At 51.2% G+C, this 24,472-nt stretch overlaps 1 protein-coding gene across 3 annotated transcripts in view; it reads right to left on the bottom strand.

Annotated features, from left to right (window-relative positions):
• LRFN5 (leucine rich repeat and fibronectin type III domain containing 5) overlaps positions 1 to 24,472 on the bottom strand; it is an 84,256-nt gene that overhangs the window by 14,561 nt on the left and 45,223 nt on the right. Inside the window, exons 2-3 of one of the 3 annotated variants that reach the window (XM_063147695.1) lie at positions 9,170 to 10,577; positions 1,575 to 2,305 (exon numbers count right to left, since the gene is read on the bottom strand). In XM_063147695.1, coding sequence (XP_063003765.1) covers positions 1,575 to 2,305; positions 9,170 to 10,557 — 2,119 coding nt within the window. In that variant the 5' untranslated portion in view covers positions 10,558 to 10,577. Of the gene's footprint in view, positions 1 to 1,316; positions 2,306 to 9,169; positions 10,578 to 24,472 lie in introns of those variants that run through there. The other 2 variants (XM_063147696.1, XM_063147694.1) reach the window with 2 other exon arrangements.

The raw sequence follows: 24,472 nt of genomic DNA, 5'->3' as shown, positions 1-24,472 counted from the left end.
GACACCACGATTCCTCTTTACAGTATGATTATTTGACCCATGTGCTCGTTCCGCTGGGGTACATCAACCACCTTTGGAAGCAACACAACACAAGCAGGGACTGAAAAGTGCGCCAAGCTGTGCATGTGAAGCTGCGTGGACAATATCTAGAATGACTGGTTGATAGTGCGCAGGGGACGTTTGAGACACAATTCAGAGCCCCGGGGAGCATCACAAATGGTTCACCACTGTTGTGATCCTGAGCCTTTTAAGTGTTTTTTACTGCTTGTACTGTGTTGCACTGGGCTGCGTTTTCCTGCGAGAAAGACGGCTCAGGCCTTGTAAAACAATGGCATACCATAATCATCCACAGAAATGCTTCTGACTCAGCCCTGAGAACTCGCCCTGCCCTCAACAGGAGCCAAAGAAAGCAAACGCCACGTTCTTCAGCGCCATCTCACCTCCTCAGTAGCAAAAGCCACGAGGCCACTTCGGCCGGCACTACTATCAAGAGTGCAGACACTCTCCGACCTCGCACCTGAGGCCGGGGCTCGCTCCTGCCTTGTGCAGTGAGCCCCTCAAGCCAAAGACCCAGAGACGCACCCTTGCCTTTGGGAGGCCAGCTTGGTGGTGGAACAGCCGTGCAGCGTCATGAGCAGCCCCCGGACCACACGCCTCCCCCCTCTCACCATCTGCCACACGGAAGAGGGCAGCACGGAGATCCCCCCAAACGCCTGAACCTCTGATGACGATGCAAAGGGGATCCCCGTAACACTGGCTGAATGTATTTCTGGAATATTTTATTTTACACAACGTAACAACACAGAGTTGTTGGCTTTGTACAGCATCTGCCTGAAAACCACCATGGTCACTGGGAAAAAGAAAAAGACACTCGGATTGCTTGAAAAATACTCTTTTCTGTGGATATACTGATGGATCCGTCAAGGGGTCTTCCGTTCACGTGGAGGGAAGGGCGCCCCTCCCCTCCCTCCCCACGCTTCTAAACGGCTTCCCCTGCCAGGGCGCGTTTGTCTCGCTCCGCTAGGGTGGAACCGGGGCGCCACTTCCTCTCGAGCAGGGGGAAGGCACGGGCGTTGCTTCACGCATTGTTGCCCTTAGGAACTTTATTTTATTTTTAAAAATGAGCTCTTTACCACGATTTGCCTTCGGTTGTTATATTAAATAAAATAAAACCCAAACAGAAAACGTGAAAGTGCTCAGTGGCTTGTGCACAACTCTGCACGGATGCAAGAGGGGTGGGAAAAGGCTGCCCAATTGGATACGAGTCCTCAGGCAATGTCGGGGGGCGGGGCGGAGGGGGGGCTTCGCCGTACTTTTTCTAATTAAAAAACCCCGACACACCACAGCCGATCACACAGTGCTCTCCAATATCCACTCAGAACTCGAGAAAGTCGCTTTGCCACTATCCACGTCCGAACAGTCTGTCTGCATCCCATTCATAGACAAGCTTCGCTTAGACCAAAATCCGCCCGGGTTCGGGGAGTTCATATCACAATGGTATTCCATTAATTCTCCGTTCAGGGAGTACCTGCGCTTTGCCCGGGACGGGTCGGCCGGCAAAGTGAGGAACTTACTTGGCTTGGCTTGTGCTCTGTTGTGCACGGGGGCATCGCCCTTAGCACAGTCCGGGGCCCGGCTAGCCCATTGCAGGGCGGTGGAGTTGTTGCGGTTAGTGTTCTGGGACTCGAGGCCGGTGGCGGCACCTTCGCTTGGTGGCGGCAGATCGCTGCTGGGCTTTGGCACGGGCTTACGCTTCAGCTTTTGAGAAGCCGAAAGGCCCGGAGTCCACGGGTGAGGCAAGGCGGAGGTAGCAGAAGAGGAGTCCTGGCTGGAGCAGGCGTCCGACGACTGCGCCGCGCCCTCGTGGCTGACCTTGCAGCACTGCAGGCTCTCCTCGCGCCCCACGGCCTGCTTGGAGCCGGACTGGGGCAGGGCTGCTCCAGCGCTGCACCCCTGCGCCTGGGCCCCGTTGGTCTGGGAGTAAACGTTGCTGACCTTGGTCACCTTGGGGTGGCCGCCATTGTTACACACCTTGTAGCGGATCATGAGGATGATGATGAAGACGAGCACCGAGGCCACGATGATCCCGCCAATGATGATGATCATGGTCCCGCCCAGGAACTGGGACTGCATGAAATGGCAGCGCACGTAATCCTGCTCCGTGGTGAACTGGATGCAACCCACCACGCGGGTGGCGGTCAAGGAGGTGATGCCGTCGTCATAGATCGCCAAGACGCACAGGTCGTACACCGTCCCCGCGGCCAGGTTGTTGACCAGGAAGGTCTTGCTCGTGGGAGGGATCATTCTAGAGGGGGACAGGAAAGAACAGTGAGTGGACCAGGCTGGCACAACGGAGCATGACGTGTCCCCCCACCCCAGTGCTCTCTCCCCCTCCCTTTCCACCTGAACAGACTAAAATAGTGCTGGTGGCTCCACTGGATGTGGGGAATGAGGAGGAATCTATTTCCACCGTTGGAGCAACAGGCAGAATCCCTCAAGCACTCCCGGCCTCCCACCCTCGCCCGCCCACCCATGCACTCTGCTGTCCTCACGCCCCTTCCACCATTTACACCTCTTGCCCATGGTCAACAAGGCACGGATCCAGGACCGCCTCTTGGGACATGGCACTGGGCAGAGGGTGGAGGCATCCCAATGCAGCAGCCCATGTGCAGAAGACTGTTCTTGACCTTTTCTTTAGGACTTCTTCAACGCGACTCTCAGCATTAAAAAAAAAAAAAAAAAGCTATGTTGACATAGCTACAGATAATGTGGAAAGTATCCAAACAATATAGGAACCGTCAAGCTCCAAAGGGCAGGAGAAACCTCACCCATGAGTCAGCAAGAGAGGAGAGGCATCAAAGTGCTACAATGATTTGCTCTTCCTGCTTCCCTCATGTAGAGATGGGGCTCTTTTTTAAAATAAATAAATAAAAATAAGCATTTATCTTGCATAATTTTACAAAGCTATGCTGTTGTAATCAATACTTTTAAACACGTATGTCACACTGTAAGCTAGCTGCGTAGAACCCAGCAGCAGAATGAAAACCACGGCAAATACAACACTCTGCAACAGCTTGGGAAAAGAAGGACCTGGACGGACAGACGGATGCCTCCACCTCTGCCTCTCCTCTTACGCTTCTCAGTAGAAGATGAGAAGCGGAAGAATCACCCAATGATGGTTTCTCTCAGTTTCTCGTTTTTCCAATCTTAAGTTTGATTTGTCCTGAACTCTGAGACTTTTTTTAAAAAGTGCATATGAAACTTTGCAGGTATTTTTGCATCTGTTTCTCCTAATGTGTGTATTTTTCAATGCTCTCTTGCCTAGTAGAGTAGGCAATCAGGTTTCCTTATATAATGCATTTTTGAACATGCTTTTAATTAAACACACATTTTTGCAAACATTTCCCTAATATGCACATTTTTTATTAGTGGATTCCTTTGCAAAATTTGGAGAAGCGCACAGAGATAACTGAGCTTTGGTTTGTATATCGATTTGAAAGTGAGAAAATAGGTAAGATCGCATTAAAATGTAAACCAAACAAATTTCTCCCCCATGAGAAACAGGCGAGAATTGTGATCAGGTGTTCCCTCAAACCCTGCAGGGGAAGGCAAGGGAACCCAGCACCAGGTGGTGGGATGATCTCAGTTTTACTCTTTCTGGTTTCAATATGTTACATATTCTTCAGTTTGCAGATTGACCTATCTATCAACTGATCGCTATAGCCATCCTATCCAATATGGCTGAGCCTCAGCGACACAATTTCCTTCATCGGCTTGGGCATCTAGTGTGGAAGGGCAGAATATGAATAGGTACAATATTTTATTTTATTTTTAGCCTACCTTTAAGGGCAGATTCTCTTGTTTACCATAAAAAAACATCACATTGGGAATTGAGGGAGACTTTCTCAGAAGAACACAACTTCTTCATCGGGAGGCATCTCAGCCAGAACCCCCACCCCACCCCAGGCCACCGTGGGCACCAGCTTCACGGTCACCAGCACAGTTAATGATAAGACAAGAAAGGGTTTCTTCAGAAAATGCAAGCCTTGCTCAATTGAGCAGAAGGAAAACTGGAACAAACTTGTACAAAGGCAATGAAAGCAGTCAAGAAGACATGCAAAACAAGTGCTTTGAGGAGCACATTGCTAACAACAACAAGGCCAACAATAAAGAATTATGAAAATGCACCAGAAGCAGGAAACTAGGTAGGAGAGGCAGTTGGACTGTTAGATCAGGGGTCCCAAACCCCCGGGCCATTGACTGGTCCCGGTCCGTGGCCTGTTAGGAACCGGGCCGCGCAGGTGAGCTGCTTTCACCCATCCACCCCCACCTCCCTACACCCACCCCAGCATACCTGGGAGCGGGGTGCCATCTTGCCTGCCCAGCTGAAGTGAAGCCAGGAAACTGGGGTCGGGTGGGGCAGCTTCGGAATGGCGCGCCTGGCCGGAAGCCGTTCTGGGAGAGCGACTTCTGGATGCGCCGTTCCAAAGCCGCCTGCCTGCACCAGTGTCCTGTCTTCGCTTTGGCTGGGTGCCCACCCAGCCGAAGTGAAGCCAGGATGCTGGAGTGGGGGTGGGTGGGTGGACTTCCCAAAACCATCCCTTCAACCCCGCCCCCCCCCCCCCCAGTCTGTGGAAAAATTGTCTTCCACGAAACCGGTCCTTGGTGCCAAAAAGGTTGGGGACCACTGTGTTAGATGCCAATGGAGCTAAAGGAGTAGTAAAGAAGGATAAGGAGATTGTGGAAAAGCTGAATGAATTCTTTTCATTTGTCATCACTGCAGAAGATTTAGGTCAGATACCCATGTCTGGACTGATGTTTAGGAAGAGAATCTGAGGAACTGTGGAAAACAGAGGTGACAAGAGATGAAGTTTTAGACCATATTGACAAACTGAAAGCTAATAAATCACCAGGTCAAGAAGGCATCAGTTCTTAAAGAACTCAAATGTGAAATGGTCTTCTAACAAAAAACTGTAACATCTACCTTCTCTGCCAGAGGATTGGGGGATGAAAATGTAACACCAATTTTTAAAAAAAGGAACTGGGGGAGTGGGTATCTGGAAAATTACAGGCAGGTTATCTTAATGTCTCTTCCAGGTAAATTGGTGGGACGCAGGATCTCTTCTCGATCCTCCCAGAGTGCAGGACACGGAATAACGGGCTCAAGTTAAAGGAAGCCAGATTCCAGCTGGACATCAGGAAAAACTTCCTGACTGTTAGAGCAGTATGACCATGGAATCAGTTACCTAAGGAGGTTGTGGGCTCTCCCACCCTAGAGGCCTTCAAGAGGCAGCTGGACAACCATCTGTCAGGGATGCTTTAGGGTGGATTCCTGCATTGAGCAGGGGGTTGGACTCGATGGCCTTGTAGGCCCCTTCCAACTCTGCTATTCTATGATTCTAAGAGAAAACAAGGAAGCTTATAGGAAGAAAAGGCCTACTGAAAAAGAATCAATGCCATTGCTGAAACGTTATGTCTCGTCTTACTAATCTTTTAGAATTATTTGAGACTTTCAATAAACATGTGGACGGGGTGAACTGGTAGATATTGTTTACTTGGACTTTCAAAAGGCTTTTCACGAAATCCCTCACCAAAGTCTCCTGAGCAAACTTAGCAGATTTGAAATAAGAGGAGAGGCCATCTTACGCATTAGAAACTACTTAAACAACAGAAAGTTGAAAGTAGAAATGAGTAGTCAATGCCTGCACAGAGGGGCTTGTAATGGGATCAGAGCTTATATAACTTATTCATAAACCAGTTGGTTATCTGCAAACACAGTTCGTGTAGAAAAATCAAATCTAATGAAAGTTTTAACCAAACTTCGACTGGGTTACTTTAACTGTCGGTGTCTCTTAATCCTTCTGTTACTGGGCTATTGTTGTACTTTGGCCTGCACCTGTGTTTATAAAAGTGTACAGATACTTTTTCTGTGTTCACTTTTCATTTTGCTCCAATTTGCAATTCACTGTGTTTGTTTAATTATACTTGACTTTTTTGAAATTAAAAATAAAACTTTATAGTATATTGTGATAGAAGACAGTCTAATCCCCCCCCCAAAAAAAGGTTTATGAACATAAACAAACTCTTGACTTTGAATTATAGTGAAAACTGTCATTCTTTGGGGAATCTGCATGTCATGAGTTTTCCAATGAAGTGTGTTTCATGAGAATCTGTCAATGGGAAGGCAGGCCAAAAGGCATGACCAACTAACTCCCGACTTTGAATTATATATTATGTAATTAGTAGCAAACACCCCGTTACTTAGGGTGGTAAAAACAAAAAGGGATTGTGAGGAGCTCCAAAAGGATCTCTCTGAACTGCGAGAAAATGAGCATCCAAATGGCAGATGTGGTTCAATGGAAGCAAGTGAAAAGTGATACACACTGAGACAAAACACACACACACACACCCAGATTTTACATATAGGATGATGGGATCTGAGCTAGCTGTGACTGACCATCTTGGGGCTGTGGGGGACAACCCAAGGACAATGTCAATGCAGTGTGTAGCGGCTATGAAAAAGGCAAATTCCCTGCTAGACTTGAATAGGAAATGAATCGAAAACAAAACTGCCAATGTCATAGTGCCCTTTGTACAAATCTAGTCCGGCCACATGTGGAATACTGTGTGCTACTTTGGCTTTAGCCTGGATAGGACAAATTCCTGGAGGAGAAGGCTATCAATGGCTACTATTCCTGAAGGCCATACGCTACCCCAGGTACACCAGTACACATGGGTGCGAGAGTGCTGATGCACCCGTGTCCTGCTTTGTGGGTTTCCCCAAGGCAACTGTTCAGCAACCGTAGAAACAGAATTCTACGCTAATAGGTCTTTGGTCTGATCTAGAACAGCTTCTTCGAAGGGACACCCTGAGGCCCTTCTCCTTGGGCTGGATGCCTTCTCCGCCTCCCGGCGCCCCTTCCTCACCAGGCATCCTCACTCGACCCCAGTCACCATGGAGAGGGCTGTTGTTTTTAATCACAATCGTTTTCACACACACTGTTTCCCTATGATTAACAAGTAACACACAAACTGCAGAAGGAAACCACCAGGGGGGTGGGGGTGGGGAGGGAGATTGGAACTCACGAATAGCTTGGAGCTGCAGGACCCGCTCCCATACAGGGAAATGGCTATTTTATTTTATTTTTTTAACGAACAGATAACAGATGATAAATCGTTTTGAAAGGTGTGACTGCTCCATTAGCAGGCTTCAAAGCAAATCCACTTAGCAAACCAACACTTCATCCACACATTCTGCCCACGTCCCCCCAACTCATCAGGTTAGCTGGCTGGGATTTGCCCCCCCTCCCCCCCCAAAGAAACACCCCAGAGAGTGTTAATGTCTTCTTAGATGGGCTAAGTTTCCAATCCTTCTGCTAACCAGATTACCTGGAAGGATTAAAGGTCAGGAAGGATTATCCAAAAATAAATCACAAAGCCAACTTCATGGTTGGAAACTGCATTTGAATTCTTCCTCACTCAACCACAGGCTCAGGCCCAGACGTGGGCGGGAACCGAGACTGGGCATTGGTTGATTTTATATCCTGGCCCTCAATTCCCCAGAATTCCCAGAGCGCTTACAAATTAAAACATGTACAGAAACACAAAATTCTTGTAACAGCATTAAAAACAAACATAGAATACCAGGCAGTAAAACGACCAATAACCCTGACTTTAAAACACCTTGGAAAATAAAAAGGTCTTTCCCTGACCACACTAGGGAATTTTCTCTGGGGAGGGAATTCCACCATCGGGGAGCCATTCCCAAGAAGGCCTTGTCCCGGCCAGCTGCACACACACCCTCCGCCCGCCGTCATCCTAGCATGCTGGGGGACAGGGTCTTTCGTAGCCCATCCTCGGCTCATCTTCTGAGGGCCAAAGGGAATCACATTGGCAACCTGCACCCAAGCTATCCCAGGGCCAGGGCCAAACTCTCACGGCACAGCATGGGGGTGCTCCGCATTTAAACAGCTGACTCCGCAGCCCGAGAGCTGGAATCAGGGAGGTTAACGGTGCTGTTTATCACTGCTGTTGATCACGGCTTCTGCAGCGCTTCACAGCACTGTTGGGCTGCTGGATTTTAGACTCTGGACTGAAGGGTCTCCTGGTGCCCCTTTCAGATGGCCACGTGTACTACCACAGCCGTGGAACTTCCCTCACAAGCCACAACTGCTGCCCCATGCTTTACAGCTGCGCCTTCATCCCTGACATAGTAGAATAATAATCACCATGGAGCGGTTTTGTCGATCCAGAGAGTAGCATGGCTCTTCCCTCGTCCTGGAGGAGGAGCGGAGGGGCAGACAAGGGTCCGCATTGCAGCTCAGTGCACCGTCCTCTGCCCCACACCGCCCTCCCTTCCCCCCATGTCTACCCCACTGGCAGTTCAGCAGCCACAGAGACTTTTCAAAAAACCCTCTGCGAAGCCCCTCCGCTGGCAAAACCCTGCCCCTCCTTCCAAAGAGGGCCAAGCACAGGGGAAAGAGAGGAGTTTCCACTGCCCCCACATGGTTCCCACAGGCATGGGGGCCACCCTGGGCTCCTGGGGCTGCAGGCACAAACCATTCGAGCCGGGACCGTCTCACCGTGGCACACGGCCCTCCGTTTCCGGGAATCAGGGGCTGCCAGAGAACCAACCCTACCCACTGCCTGCAATGCACCTGCCAGATCTGCTGTGCTGTCTCAGCCCAGGCAGACGGCCCTGAAGAAGGGGTCCAAGCTCCCTCCCTCCCTTTCTGCCAGCATGCCCCCCCCCGCCCCAGGGTCAGCAATGCATTGAGGGCTTTCCTGTCCGACCCGGCTGCCTGCACCTGGGCACCTCACGGCCTGTCACTGCAGTGAGATCTGAATGAACTGGGTCAATCCTAGCATGGAGGAAGCCAAGGGCTCCTAGTCATCAGGGCTACAGAGTAGCTCCTCTGTAGGATGGGGAACACAAGCAGGGGGTGGGATGGGGTGCTGGGGTACTCCTGTCCTGCTTGTGGGCACCAGGTTGGCCACTGTGGGTCCAGCAGGCTGGACCCGCAAGGCCTTTGCTCGGATCCAGCCCACCTCTATCGAGGCGAAGTCTCCCAGACCTCCAAAGCCGACAACAGACCAAAGGAAAACGGTTGCTCAGCTAACTATCACGACAGAAGCCGGCAGAAGCTGAACTGGCCCGGGGCTCCCCTACCTGTAAACGAGTGAGTCATCGTACGTCCCATTATACTGAATTTGGAACATACGTATCCCAGGTATATTCCTTTGGAAATTAAATTTGAGCAGAGCAGTGGACGACGTGGCTTCTGCCACCACCACCTTCTTGTCCTGGCTAATTTTAGTTTCCCCGTTGCTACTGCTGGTGTTTGAACCAGACTTGGTGGAAGTCGAGATGTCAGAGGAACCTGGGTCCGGCTCGTGGATGTGGTTTGTGCTGTTCACTATGTGTGGCAGTTTGATGATGTGGAGATCCACGGACTGCGTGGCTTCCCCGGCCGGGTTGGAAGCGATGCAGGTAAAAGAGCCCGTATCCTTCATGGTGGTGATGTGGATGTCAAGGGTCCCGTTGTCGTACACCAGGGATCGGGACGCGTTGGAGATCAGCTTGCCTTCCGGGGATATCCAGTGAATCGCAGGCTCCGGATCGCCGCGGGCCTTGCACCTCAGGATGGCCCTCTGGCCCTCCAGCACCCTCAGCTCGTGGGTGTGCCTCGTAATGAGGGGGGGCTCGCACAGGAACTCCTCCTCGGGGACCGACCAGAAATAGCGGCCAGACAGGAGAGGGGGGGACGCGCAGGTCTCCAGGTCGTCCTCCCGAGAGAGGCGCCTGAGCCACAGGAGCTCGCAGTTGCAATGCAGAGGGTTCCCGCCGAAGCTCAGCGCGAACGTGGACGGGCTGATGATCCCTGAGGTGGCCAAGACCTGGGCGCGCTGGAAGAGAGGGTCGGGCGGCAGCTTGTGCAGCTTGTTGGATGTGACGTCCAGCCGGGTCATCTTGTGGAGGTGGGAGAAGGTGCCCTTGGGGATGCTGTCGATCATGTTGTGGTCCAAGCTGAGGGTGTGCAAGCTGACCATCTTCTCCACGGCGTCCCAGGGAATGGTCTCCAGGTTGTTGTAGGACAGGTCCAGCTCCTCAAGAGCCAAGACGTCGTCGAAGGCCGTGGAGAAGATCAAGGTCAGCTGGTTGTTGTTCAGGATCAAGTGGTGCAGGTTTAAGAGCCCGCTGAGCATGTCGTGCGTGATCTTAGTCAACCGGTTGCTGTTCAAGTGCAGGGCCCTCAGGTTGCGCAGGTCCGCGAACGCATGGGGCGTGATGAAGCTAATGGTATTCCGAGAGAGCGTCAGGTCCACCAAGCTGGTCATGTTGGCGAAATCCTTCCGCTTGATGTTCGTGACGAAGTTGTCCGCCAGCCGCAGCTCGACTGTCCTCCTGTCGATGTTGGGGGGCACAAAGAGTAGCCCCTTCTTTGCACAAAGGGTGGCGAGGTTGGGAGACAAGATCTGGCACACGCAGCGCTTCGGACAGAGCTGCGCCTTCACCGCGAAGCCAATGAGCAGCAGATACAGGAGCAGTTTTTCCATTGTAGAGCGGGGTCAGGATCCTGGGGAGAAAGGGGGAGAAAAGAGGCAGGGCATTACACGGCAGCCCAGGAGGAAACTCCACGTGCAGGACGAGACCACGGACGCGCAGAGGGCAGAGGTCACCCTTTGGCGACTCCCTGATCTGGGGAGGGCAGGCTCCTTCTAATCCCACCCCTCCGCATTGTACAGGTTGAAATCTGTCTGGGGCTGATGCAGCACATCCATTCCAGCCACCAATCCAGGCCTTCAACAGGCATCTGACCCTAAAGCCCCGGTCGTCCCCTAGCATGGCCTTCCAGCTGCATCGAGCGTCAGTTCCCATCAGCCTCACCCAGCACCACCAATGGTCAAGGATGCTGGAAGTTGGTAATCTAGAACATCTGGAAGCCACCAGGTTGGAGAAGGGCTGTGCTAAGCCCATGGTTTCCTACAGTTCTAATGAGTCCTCACGACTTCAACATTCTCCCTTCACTTGGGTTATTTTCAACTGTGTTCAAAATATTCACCAACGCAAGATTGCATATTGTAGTCTCAATTTGCAAAAAGGATCGGAGGCTGCAGCTGTAGCACTCCTAGGCGACAGGCTTACATCCCCTTACCTAAGAGTAAGCCTCACTGAATTCAATGGGACTTGAGTTCAGTTAACTAGGGAGGTGGTGGGCTCTCCCACACTAGAGGCCTTCAAGAGGCAGCTGGGCAACCATCTGTCAGGGATGCTTTAGGGTGGATTCCTGCATTGAGCAGGGGGTTGGACTCAATGGCCTTGTCGGCCCCTTCCAACTCTGCTATTCTATGATTTTATTTATTTATTTATTTATTTATTTATTTATTTATTTATAATATTTATATTCCGCCCTATATCACTAACATCTCAGGGCGGCGTACAGATAAAAACATACAGTATAAAACAATAAATATATAGAGTTAAAAACAAATTAAACCATAATCCAAGTTAAAACAATATATAATTTAAAAGAAATAGATGCAGTTAAAACAGTTAAAACAATGCGCCAGTGAGTTTAACCATCAAAGGCTTTGTTAAAAAGCCGTGTTTTTACTTGGCGTTGAAATGCAATCAATGTTGGTGCCAGTCAGGCCTCCAAGGGGAGGGCATTCCACAGTCGGGATGCCACCACAGAGAAGGCCCTCTCCCTTGTCCCATCATAACATATATGTTGCATTGGTAGGATGCGGAGAAGGGCTCCTCCAACAGATCTAAGGTCTCGGGCAGGCATATATAAGGAGATGCGCTCTCTCAAGTATCGAGGTCCCAAGCCGTTTAGGGCATTAAACGTCATTACCAACACCTTGAATTCCGACCGGAAGCGTATAGGCAGCCAGTGCAGTTCCTTTAAAACCGGTGTTATGGTGGCTCTGTAAGATGTACCCACCAGCAGTCTAGCTGCTGCATTCTGCACTAGCTGCAATTTCTATGTCGTCTTCAAGGGCAGCCCCACGTAGAGTGCATTGCAGTAGTCTAATCAGGAAGTTACCAGTGCATGCACCACTGTGGCTAGGTTGTCCCTGTCCAGGAAAGGCCGTAGCTGGCGGATCAGCCGAAGCTGACCCCAAGTACTCCGTGCCACAGAGTCCACCTGGGCCTCCAGTGACAATGATGGATCAAGGAGTACTCCCAAGCTACGTACCTGCTCCTTCAGAGGGAGCGCCACCTCCTCCAGAACAGGTCACTTACCCAATTCCCGGACTTGGGAACCACCAATCCACAGAGCTTCCGTCTGATCAGGATTCAGCTTCAGTCTATTGGCCCTCATCCAGCCCATTACAGCCTCTAGGCACACTGGTCCAGCACCTTCACAGCCCCAGCTGACTCCGACGACAAGAAGAAGTAGAGCTGAGTATCATCAGCATACTGATATCACCCAACCCCAAAACCCCTAATTACCTCACCCAACGGCTTCATATAGATGTTGAACAGCATGGGGGATAGAATAGAACCCTGTGGTGCCCCACAGCTTAATTGCCATGGGGTGGAACAGGAATCCCCCAATACCACTCTCTGGGATCGGTCCCGCAAGTAGGAGCGGAACCACTGTCACACAGTGCCTCCTACTCCCATCTCGCAGAGCCGACCCAGTAAGATACCATGATCAATGGTATCAAAAGCCGCCGAAGATCCAGGAAGATCAACAGGGTAGCCCTCCCCCTGTCTTTCACTCGGAGTAAGTCGTCAGTCAGAGCCACCAAGGCCGTTTCAGTGCCATGATTCTATGATTCTATGCTTCTGGGTAGACATGTCCGGGACTGCACAACCACTTATTTGGACCTCCTTTCAAACATGCTTGCGAGGACTGGGCTGCCAGCCACATAAAGGCCCATTTAGGGGTGTTGTTTGCGCAGCTGAACGCCCACCCAAAACAGGAGTGTCCCCCCCACACACACACGACCAGCCACATCCGACAGATGAACCAATGCAACCCACTCCACAGTGAGCAGAGATCAGAAGAGGCGATGCACCTGTCCATTCGTTCACTGAGTTCAGCCCCCAGGCGACTCAAGCAGGATTTCTGGGAGGCACAAGGAAGGAAACAGGACAGGTGGGTGTGGGGGGTGGGGGGGAGGGTGGGGGGCAGACCCACCATTCCAGTCACTCTCCAGGCCTCGCTCTACCTCCACCCATAAGCACAGCTACGAATCCTGGCCATGGCACAGCCACGCCCGACCCCCTCCGGGCCTTCTGCAATGCCCCACCCCAGCAGTTTTGTCCCTTTCTCCACCCCAGCTGCCCCTCCCAGCTGCCTCTGTGTGGGGCTGACCCAGATGCCAGTGGCTCATTCTGTGCCAGGGCCAAGGCTCCCGTCATGGTTCCCTACTCCGGTTGATCTCCGTGGGATGTGCATGGGGACCAAGCAGCCATCTGCGCTAGTTGGAGGGGGTGTTCCCATGTGACCTCGTAGGCTTTTCCAATAAGAACATAGGAAGCCCCATGCTGGATCAGACCAAGGGTCCACATAGTCCAGCACTCTGTTCACACAGGGGCCAACCAGCCATCGGCCGGGGATGAACAAGGCAGGACATGGTGCAACTGCACCCTCCCGCCCATGTTCCCCAGCAACTGGTGCACACAGGCTTACTGCCTCAAATACTGGAGGTAGCACATAACCATCAGGGCTAGCAGCCATTGATAACTTTTGCCTCCAGGAATTTATCCAAACCCCTTTTAAAGCCATCCAAATTGGTGGCCATCACTATATCTTGTGGTAGTGAGTTCCATAATTTAACTATGTGCTGTGGATCTCCCACCACTCAGCTTCATGGGATGACCCTGGGTTCTAGTATTTTGAGAGAGGGAGAAATATGTCTCCCTATCCACATTCTCCGCACCATGCATAATTCTGTACACCTCTATCATGTCTCCCCTTAGCCTCCTTTTTTCCAAGTTAAACAATCCCAGCTGATGTAACCTTCCCTCATAGGGGAGATGCTCCAGCCCCTTAATCATTTAAGTTGCCCTTTTCTGCACTTTTTCCAGCTCTATAAAAACCTTTTTTTAGGTGTGGTGACCAGAACTGTACACAGTATTCTAAGTGTGGTCGCACCATCGATTTGTAGAAGGGCAGTAGGATACTGGCTGTTTTATTCTCAACTTCTTTTATTTATTTATTTAGAATATTTATATACCGCTCCTCATTGAAAAAATTTCGGAGCGGTGTACAAGGTAAAATGAAAATAAAAACAGAATAAAACAGTTAAAACAAAATTTAAAAAGAAGCAAAACAACAACACAGAAATCCAAGGCTGCATGTTAAAGAAAGGCTTCTTGGAATAAAGATGTTTTCAGGAGGCGCCGAAAGGAGTACAAGGTTGGAGCCTGCCTGACCTCCAGAGGCAGGGAGTTCCACAGGAGGGGCGCCACCACGCTGAAGGCCCTTCCCCTGGTGGATTCCAATCGGAGGATGGATCTAGGTGGAACCACCAGGAGCAGGCCCTCGGATGACCTCAGTGACCGGAGAAGGCGCTCTCTCAGGTATCCTGGTCCCAAGTTGTTTAGGGCTTTGTACACAAGTACAAGAACCTTAAACCTGGCCCGGTAGCGAATAGGCAGCCAGTGCAGTTCCCTCAGCAGAGGAGTTACATGCTGGAAAGGGGCAGCTCCAGACAACAGCCAAGCTGCAGCATTCTGCACTAGCTCCAGCTTCCGGAGCAGCTTCAAGGGCAGCCCCACATAGAGCGCGTTGCAGTAATCCAATCTTGAGGTTACCAATGCCTGTACCACCGTGGTCAAGCTATCCCTGTCCAGGAGAGGCCGTAGTTGGCGAACCAACCGAAGATGGTAAAAGGCACTCCGAGCCGTGGCGGCTACTTGAGCCTCCAACGACAGAAATGGGTCTAAGAGTACCCCCAAACTACGAACTTTTCTTATCATGCCTAACATGGAGTTTGCCTTCTTTACAGCGGCCGCACACTGGGTGGACATTTTCATCGAGCTTTTCCACCACAACCCCAAGATCTCTTTCTTCTTCCGTCACTGCCAGCTCAGATCCCATTAGGTTATACTTGAAGCTGGGTTTTTTTTTTTCCCCCAACGTGCATCACCTTAGACTTGTACCTTACACTCATCACATGTGTGCATGCAGGGTGTGCACACAACTTCCCCCCCGCCCCACTGTATGGCCCATGGTCACTGAAGCACACGGTGCCCCCTTTTGCTCCCTGGCACTCAACTGGTCCAGCTAGAAATTACACATCGGTCCAATTGGGATTTTCCTAAAAGATGGAGGTTTGAAGGAGTATTTGAAAGCCAACAGAGATGCTGGCCTGATGGCCAGCGTTGTTCCGGGGGGGGGGGGGGAGAACCGCAGGAGGGGACCGCGGTGGGACGAAGTCATGGTAAGGTACAAACACCCAAACCGAGTGAAGCAAATCCTCAGGGCGGGCTGCAGCCTTGAGTGCAACTCCAACCCTTGACTAGGAAGAGATGAAGCGTCCTTTGCCTGGGGGTGGGGGGCTGCATTGTCTTGCAACACCCACTGCTAAGTAACCATCCAGGGAATCTCATGCAACCAACTTGTGGGTGCTGAGTGACCGGCGGCGGGAAGCCCAGCTCTACCAGACGGGCGGCCGAGAAGCAGCAACGCTTTTAGCAGTGGCCCTTTCAGCTCCTCCGGCACCTTGCACCTGCCTGGCCTTGCACGAGGTCCCCGGGGCAACGCCAGGTGGCATCTCCAGGCGGGGCTAGGAAAGAACCGGGCTGCCAGGGCTGCCAGTCAGTGTCAACAGTATGGAGCTGGATGGACCCGTGGTCTGGCATGGTATTCGGCAGTGTCCAGCGTTCCTATGTGTTTGCACGCGGGACAATAAACCCAGCCCACTTCATCCCTGCTTTCCTGAAAGGCCTGGGGTGAGCTAGGGGCTCACCCCACCCCGCTGGGCCTCAGCTCAGCTTTGCAAAATGGGAGTCGTTGTTTAATGTATATATTCCAAGCATGTATCAACCACTTTTTAGGTGCAAGCAACTTCACTCCCCAACCCATCCTCCTCTTCCCCTGGGAAGGCACAGGGACCTTGCAGGAGCACCTCCAATGTAGGCTAATGCCTGGGCAGGTTTGTGTGGGAGGAAGTGGCCCTTGAGGTATCCTGGTCCAAAGCCCTTGAGGGCTTTAACGGTTTGGACTGGGGACCTGCCTCAACAGCACTCTTCCCAGGATTTTGCAGTTCCATACTTAAAAAAATAAAAAAATAAAGTCATGTTCTCCCCTGACATTGTGTAAGTTTGAGGAAAAACCTACCATCCAATCTGGCCCCTGGGGGGAAGTGCCTCTGCCCTGGCCAGGGTGCCTGGGAGAACCACCCCTCACCAAAGGTCTGTGCAAACTTCAGGGCATGAAGGTGAGGTCCCCAGGGATGTACGGGAAGTGGCCCAGTGGAGAGGCAGGCAGGAGAAGGGAGAGGTGGACAGGTGCCATCAGCATGGGCTGCAACGGTTGGGGGCCAAGGGCACGCTACTGAGTGCACAAGAGGTATGGGGATGCCTGGCTTGGAGGGGTCCTTCCACAGAGCCAGGCATTGCCCCCGTGTGTGGGGTGGGGGTGGTAGTGGTAGTGTCCCTGGGGTTTGCCTGTACCAGCATGCAGATGGGGAGGCGTGCATCTGCTTTGCCGGCTCCGTTGGCAGGAGCCCTTGCTCCGGTGGCTCCCAGCTGGTGGAAAAACCGCCCTCGCACTCAGGCCTTTGCTGGGCTCCTGCTTGGTTTCCATTCTGCGTCACTGCTAAGACCTCGCCGCCATGGCGGGAGGCGGCTTTGGCGCTGTTTCCCTGCTGATTTGGGTCCGATTAAGCGTTCCCATCCTGGCCTGCCTCACACACTGGACACAGCTGCCTTGCAGACGGTCTTGGGGGGGGGGACGGAGGTCCCATATTTAAAACGTTCCATGGGGTTTATTTTGTAGCATCTATCAGCTGCTGTCGACCCCCTGCTTCCCCCCACCCCAGCATGGAGAGAGTGGGTCTCCCCCTCCTCATGCGCTGCATTGTTTGTGAAGAATCTGCTTCCCTCCCCCCATTTCAAGGCCTCCCCCTTTCAACTGCTCATTCAAGAGCCCAAGGGAGGGTGGCGCTGGCGGGGCTGGGCGGGGCGGCTGACGGGTCCCTTGCCAGCTCCATCCCGGATGCTCAAGAGAAATGGTGCTGACTGGATGAAGGAGAAAGGTCTTATAAAAGCAAAGCCATTTTTTACAGGCAGCTGAGAGGGTCATCTCTTCTCTGCAGAATCCAGTATTGCTGCAATTTATACGACCCGTTAAAAAGAAAGCAAAGGGCTTCTCCGCAGAGAGCCAGGCAGCCCGGGACTATAAATGCACCCATTAAATTGGATCCCTTTTGCGCTCGCCCTGAACTCACAGGAGGGTGGTTGTTCCTGGAAGGAACTGGAAAGTTTTTAACATGCAACCAGCCCCACTGCTCCGCAGAGCATCATGTTCGCATTAATTATGGCAGTGAGCAAACTTCAAGGGTGACGCTGAAGTGCATTTTTGAAGTGGTTTTTTTAATTTATTTTTTAAGGCAAGATGTCTTTTTGTTTATTAGAAGCACCAGGCATCAGACCCCAGCCCTGGGGAAAAGTGAGCCCCCCCACCCCCCACTCAGCTGGTGGGACTTGGGGGTGATCATAGAATCATAGAATAGCAGAGTTGGAAGGGGCCTACAAGGCCATCGAGTCCAAGCCCCTGCTCAATGCAGGAATCCACCCTAAAGCATTTCAGGTGCTCAGCAGAGGACAGCTTGATGTCTGAGCAGGTGACGAAAGGAGCCCAAGGCCAGACTGAGCTCACAGGCTCAGCATCCTGGGGTGGGGGTGGGGGCAGGGGAGAGGACCCTCGCTTCTTGGCTTTGGCAAGCCCACCACATAGTGGCCACTGCCATTTACCTTGCCCAGAGAGGCCAGTTGGCCAGCCGGCCACAAACCCAAATCCACCTTGGCATCTACTGCTGATTCCTCCGTTCTCCTGCCTCCTCCCTTCCTTGGCTCTGTCTGAAAGTTTAGCGGTGGCCCCGAGGGTCCCCAAGGCTGGGAGGAGCATGGGGGGCACAAGCGCTTGCAGTCCGGCTCCTCGGGACGGGCGAGGCCTCCAGACGCTCCACCTCTCCGTGCTCTGAGCAGCGATGGGCTCTGAGTAGCCCAGCCACAGAAGGCCCCCTCAATGCTACCGTGGCCTGGCCACCACTTCCAGGGGGCTCTCGAGGGCTGCCTTCTGGCTGCTGCTGCTGCTAGGACCGAGAGGAGACCCTCACAGAGATGGCTTTTCCCACCTCTACCAGCAGCGAAGACGGAGCTGTCTGTGCCAAGATGGCTGGGATGCATGCGTGCACCTGCACGAAGGCATTGCTCCTGAGCAGATGTGGTCACATATGCTCAACAGTGTTCCTGTGCGTGTGTGGAAGCCCCAAGCCCTGACCCAGCGGCACATGCAGGGCTCGGGGCTATCTGCGTGCCCCCTGCCCTCAAACAAAGGGCCCAGTGGACACAAGAAGAGTTCTGACATGGATTCCCATTTCCTCCGGCATTGACACATGCTGGAAAACTGACCCGGGACACCCAATCAGTGAGACTTCTTTTATTGGAGGAAATCCCACTTAATGGTTACGTACTTCAAAAATACTTAAAGCTGATAGATGGTGAGAAAGCTTTAGGCTTCAAGATAACGTACAGTCAAAATGCTACTCACTACAATAGCAACTTGGTTTCCCAGTTTCCATCTCAACGGTTCCAAAAACAGGTCCTAAACCCGACCAAGGGAGGGGAAAGATTCCGGATATGATCCTTCAGGCAATCACAATGGGGGAATTCTTGAAAGGCTTAACAAACCATCCGAAGGGAGCTAGTCCAAACACGGCCACACGTAGGTAACTCAGGGAACGTGGCCAAGGCCTAAACAAGATCATGGGCTGGATAAAAAGTCCAACAATAAAAATCAATCGCAGTCTACCCTTCCGCTGAGCAGTTGAACAAACACACACAATCCACCACAAATGAGAGAGTTCAAGTCTATGAAAGGCCTCACAGTACTTTTCATGGCACAGTCCTTAGTAATCCAAAGCCCAAGTAGGAAGGAGTCCATGTGCAGAGTGCTTTCAAAGTCCCAAACGGTGACAGATCTAAACAGGGAGGGATTTCGGGCCATGAGTCGAAAGATGATCCTCACAAAGGCTCCTTGACTTTGCTCCAGCTTATAAAGGTCAGTGTGGGCCCGTTCAAAACCACTTGATAGACAGGAGCTCTGGCCCATACATCATGCCTGTGTCCAAACAGGGCGGTAGTGCTCAGCCCACCAAGACAATGCCACAATCTGAATGACTCCTTCAACAAGTTCCCCCACACACGCACCTTTCTAAACACTCCATCAGTTTCCCGCAGAAGTCTTATAGCCCCAAAGCTGAGGGGAGGGGGGAAGGGGGACAAAGCTACTCCCTTCTGTACTTCCCCTGAGAACCCTGGCAGAGATAAGCCCACTCAGATTCCGACACTCCAACCCAGTTCTAAATGAATCCACTGACACTTTGCAAGGCCTTCCTGAACCCCATACTTGACAGAACCCCATAGGTTAACTCTGCGCTGTCCTGAATCTACCACCACCACTCAGCTTCATGGGATGACCCCAGTGGGTTGTAGTATTATGGGAGAGGGAGAAAAATGGCACAATTTTGTACACCTCTATCATGTCTCCCTGTCAGCCTCCTTTTTCCCCCAAGCTAAACAATCCCAGCTGTTAGGGGACATGCTCCAGTCCCTCAATCATTTCCGTTGCCCTTTTCATGATATGATCACTGCCAAACACTGAAGGATAGAATGAACATATGAAATGGCTTCTCTTTTTATCTAAGGAATTTGCTCTGCAGATGCCTTTCTGGCAACCCACCACTTCAAATATATGCCCTAAATATGTGAAGAATGCTCAGGCAAACTCTTGGCCAGCCCAGCAGCAGGCACATCAAGGGCTCCTTGGGCATCTGCTTCTCCCCCAGAAGGCCACTGGTGTTCCATGGGGACTATGGTGGGAGAAGAGTCAGTGGGCCTGTTCAGACGACACGCTAAGCCACGGTTAGGCCGCAAACCCTTTTGCAGCAAGTGGTTAAGGAGCATGTTTAAACCGTGTTACATAGCCACCATGGTTAGGAATGGTTGACATGACGCACAGTGGCCTTAGCTAGACCTACCTTCTATCCCACGACCGAGGAGGGAAGATCTTGCGTTGTGATTAACGCGAGATCCCTCCTCGTTTACACGTGAGGCACGATAACCACAGGAGGACAGGCGTCGCGCCCGCCATTTACATTTTTTAAAAAAAGAAGACAGAGCGCCCCATCGCGCGCAAAGGTAAGTTTTTTTAAAAAAATTAATTTTCCCGCTCCCCCCAACGGGCCACACGTTCTGCAGTCTTGGGCTCAGCCTGGGACCGCGGAAAAAGCAGGCCCAAAGTGGAGAGTGAGATCCCGGGGCAAAGGAGGGATGATCCCTCCCTGATCCTGGGATCGCCTGTGCGTCATATGGATGCACAGGGATGATTTCGCCCAGTCTAGCTAAGGCCTAAGTCATGGTTTACATGACCCACTAAGCCATAATGTTTAGCTCATGGTTTAGCAAGTTGTCTGAACAGGGGCAGTGAGACATTTCACAGGAGAAACGGCAGGCCAAAAAGAAGGCCCTGTGAGACTAGTAACTCTGTATCACTCCATCCCACTAGCTTGTGTTCCAAACTTGAATGGTTGAATCTGAGATTCACCAGGCCAAGAGAGAACACAACAGCTTTAAAGGACGGACCCCAATCAGTGATACTTTTACAAATCTTTACCAAGTGTTTTGGGCTTCAAGGATTAAAGTAGATGGGCAAGGCAGTCCCTGAGACTTCTCTTAAGCCCAAATTTTTATTGCTCAAACAGTCTAAGAGAATAACAAGCCGTAGCTAAGATGAGACACATCACAAATGTTTCTAAATACACGAACGTTATATTCACTACAAGTACATGAAAGCAAGCGTATTGATGACATGAGTAAAACCTCGGTTCCTCTCAATCTAACAGTCAATATTGAAGTTTCATATTTACCTAAATGGAGAGCATTGTGGGGGCCAAGCTGGCCTGAGCAGGTGTGGCGGGCTTCTCGTTCTCCAAGGATCTCTCTCCCTAACTGATCCAACCCTGGCCTTTTATAACTCCCACAATGCCGGTGACCTCATCCTTGATTTCAGACCTGGTCGTACCACCATTCCCATTTCTCTCAACGTAGCCCGGTCTGCCAATGACACCAGTAACACCCAGATGGAGGTCGCCCAGCGAAGTGAAGCTACATGCTGCTTAAAGCACTTGACTGACCCGTTCATGGAAGCCTCTCTCCATTTCCAAGAATATGTTCCTTTACTCAGAGTTATCTCACAACACATACAGTACATACATAACTAGTACAAGATGCTCTACATTCTTACCCATTCCACCCACTACACTGCCCCTGTTCCACTACACCTGGGCCCTTCCAGCTTGACACTAGGGCCTGGATCTCAATCTGGGGGTGGGGTGACACTGGAGTTCAAAGGAACCATGTTCCCCCAGGGTAGCGGGGCTATTTGATGCTCCCTGCCTTCCCCTCCCACCAGTTCCCCACATAATTTCAGCTCCACAAAAATGCCTGCAATGACTTGGAATCTCCTCTCCTGTGTACTGTTAAAAGAACAGCAAAGGGCCCCTTCAGATACAGCCCATGGGGTGCATGCATGTACACGCTGGCTGCTAAACAGACCTCTCATGCCTTGGAGTCCAAAGGTTATGCTCAGCATCCTCTTGAAAGAACAGAAGCAGAACAGAAGCCCACGACATTGTGGCCAAGAGCTTATGTGGGCAATGGGGCCAGAGATCGAACTGAGATGGGCCTAACCTGGGTTCAAATGTATGCTCAGCCATAACATTGGCTCAGAGACCTCATAAAAAATAAGGATGTCGGAAGAGCTGTGTGGGATCAGACCAAAGTCCTATTGGACCCAGCTTTCTGATCCCACCTCACTGGAATGGCCAGAAGCAGGATGTGAAGGCAGCAGCTTTATCCTCCATGAACGTGTCCCTATTAAAGCCACTTGAGCGCCCCAGCAACCGATATTGAGAAACACACAACCTCTGGCGTTAGGGGTAATGACTAGTAGACACTGACAACTTTATGCTCCATGAACTCGCGCAGTCCCCCTTTAAAGCCATCCAAAGTGGCGGCTGTCACAACTTCTGGGAGCAAACGTTCTCCCTCTCCCATAATACTAAAACCCACTGGGGTCATCCCATGGAGCTGATTGGCGGGAGATTCAGGACAGATAAAAGGAAGGACTTCTTCACACAGCACATGGTTAAACTATGGAACTCACTCGCACAAGATGTAGTGATGGCCACCAATTTGGATGGCTTTAAAAGGGGGTTGGATAAATTCCTGGAGGAGAAGGCTATCAATGGCTACTAGCACTGATGGTTATTTATTTATTTATTAAATTTATATACCGCCCCATAGCCGAAGCTCTCTGGGCGGTTTACAAAAGTTAAAAACAGTGTACATTAAAAAGTATACAAAATTTAAAACAATCAAAAATATAAAAAACCCAGTGTAAAACAGCATCCATTTTAAACAACAGTTCTGGTGTCCATTATGTGCTGCCTCCAGTATCAGAGGCATAGAATCACAGAATAGTAGAGTTGGAAGGGGCCTCTAAGGCCATCGAGTCCAACCCCTTGCTCAATGCAGGAATCCACCTTAAAGCACCCCTGACAGATGGCGGTCCAGCTGCCTCTTGAAGGCCTCTAGTGTGGGAGAGCCCACCACCTCCTTAGGTCACTGGTTCCATTGTCGTACTGCTCTAACAGTCAGGAAGTTTTTCCTGATGTCCAGCTGGAATCTGGCTTCCTGTAACATCAGTTGCTGGGGAACATGGGTTGGAGGGTGAAACAACTACCAGTAAAAGAACAAGAAAATCCAAATCTTTCATTATTATGGCTGTTAAGCACATTTTATCACCTCCAGAATTAGAACTAACAAGAACATACTTTTTCACTGCTGAGTTCTACTGAGAACTGGACCAGGGGTGGTGGTGGTGGTGGGCAACTAAGAAATTAAGAGATTTCCATTTGCTTCTTTGTGGGCACGGATGCGAGGATACAAGCAAGGGGTGATCCCTGCTCCCCAAGGCTCTGTTCATGACTGGGCTCCTCAAGAGGTAAGGGAGGTAAGGAAAACTGTGTGGCCCCTTCCAGTTCCAGTTCCAAGCTTATTTTGGACTTCCAAGCCCAGTTACATGCCTGTTTCGGATCTCATCATGGTCCATAGAAAGCAGGAGACAGATTGCTCAGATTGCAATGTGTGCCATGCTGGATCAGATCCAGGGTCCATCTAGTCCAGCACTCTGTTCACACAGTGGCCAACCAGCCATCAACCAGGGACCCACAAGCAGGACAGGGTGCAACAGTGGATTGAGTCTCCCCCGGAGATGAGCATTGCAGGTGCATATTCTGAATCTCAGCAGCATCGCGAAAGAACACTGAGCAAGGGTGAGCAATGCTGTAGGGTGGATTCCTGCATTGAGCAGGGGGCTGGGCTCGATGGCCTTGTAGGCCCCTTCCAGCTCTGCTATTCTATGATTCTAAGTTCCTTCTCTGGAAGGGTGAGGCCCGCTTTCCATGTCTCAACCCAGAGTGGCGCACCAGGCTCCCTAAGGAGGCATCTCTGATATCCTTTGGGTGCTGGGTACAGGCCTTTTTCACTGACAAAGCATTTAAATCTCTGGATCCTTGTCTTATGCTGAGACATCTAGCTCTTCTATACGGTTTATTTATTGTGTTGTTGGGTCTGTTTGTTTGTTTCTTTGATGTTTACTTATCGATCAGTAGTGTAATGTGGCCACAAAAGAGGCAAATGCAGTTTTTAGATTGCATCAATAGAAATATAGTTTCCAAATCATGACAAGTGATAGTTCTGCGCTGGTCAGACTTCACCTCAATTACCACGTTTGAACAACGTTTGAACAAGGATTAGGATACGTCGGAAGGAGTTCAGAGAAGGGCAACAGAGATGTCCGGGGTCTAGAAACGAAGTGCTACGAAAGAAGACGGAAGGCGTTGGGCGTGTTTAGCCTTCAGATGAAGAGGCTGAGGGGCGGCAGGACAGCACTTTCCAAGTACCTCAAGGGTTGTCACACGGAAGAAGGCTGCGAACTGTCCTCTATTGGCCAAGACTGAGGGACGCAAAATGACAGGCTCGGGTTACAGGGAGGTTGATTTGGGCAGGACGTCTAGAAAGACGTCAGAGCAGCCCTGGTCAGAGCAGCCGGACAATACAGCCCAGTGGTTTGGAGGGCGGTGGGCTCTCCCTCAATGGAGGTCTTCAAGCAGAGACTGGACGGAGCGGGTTTCACATAATGAAATACAAATAAAATAA

This window comes from Elgaria multicarinata, chromosome 2 (assembly GCF_023053635.1).
Source record: "Elgaria multicarinata webbii isolate HBS135686 ecotype San Diego chromosome 2, rElgMul1.1.pri, whole genome shotgun sequence".
In the NCBI taxonomy this organism is placed as follows: Eukaryota; Metazoa; Chordata; class Lepidosauria; order Squamata; family Anguidae; genus Elgaria; species Elgaria multicarinata.
Note: the sequence above shows the minus strand (reverse complement) of the source record. Positions and strands in the feature narration are given on the sequence as shown.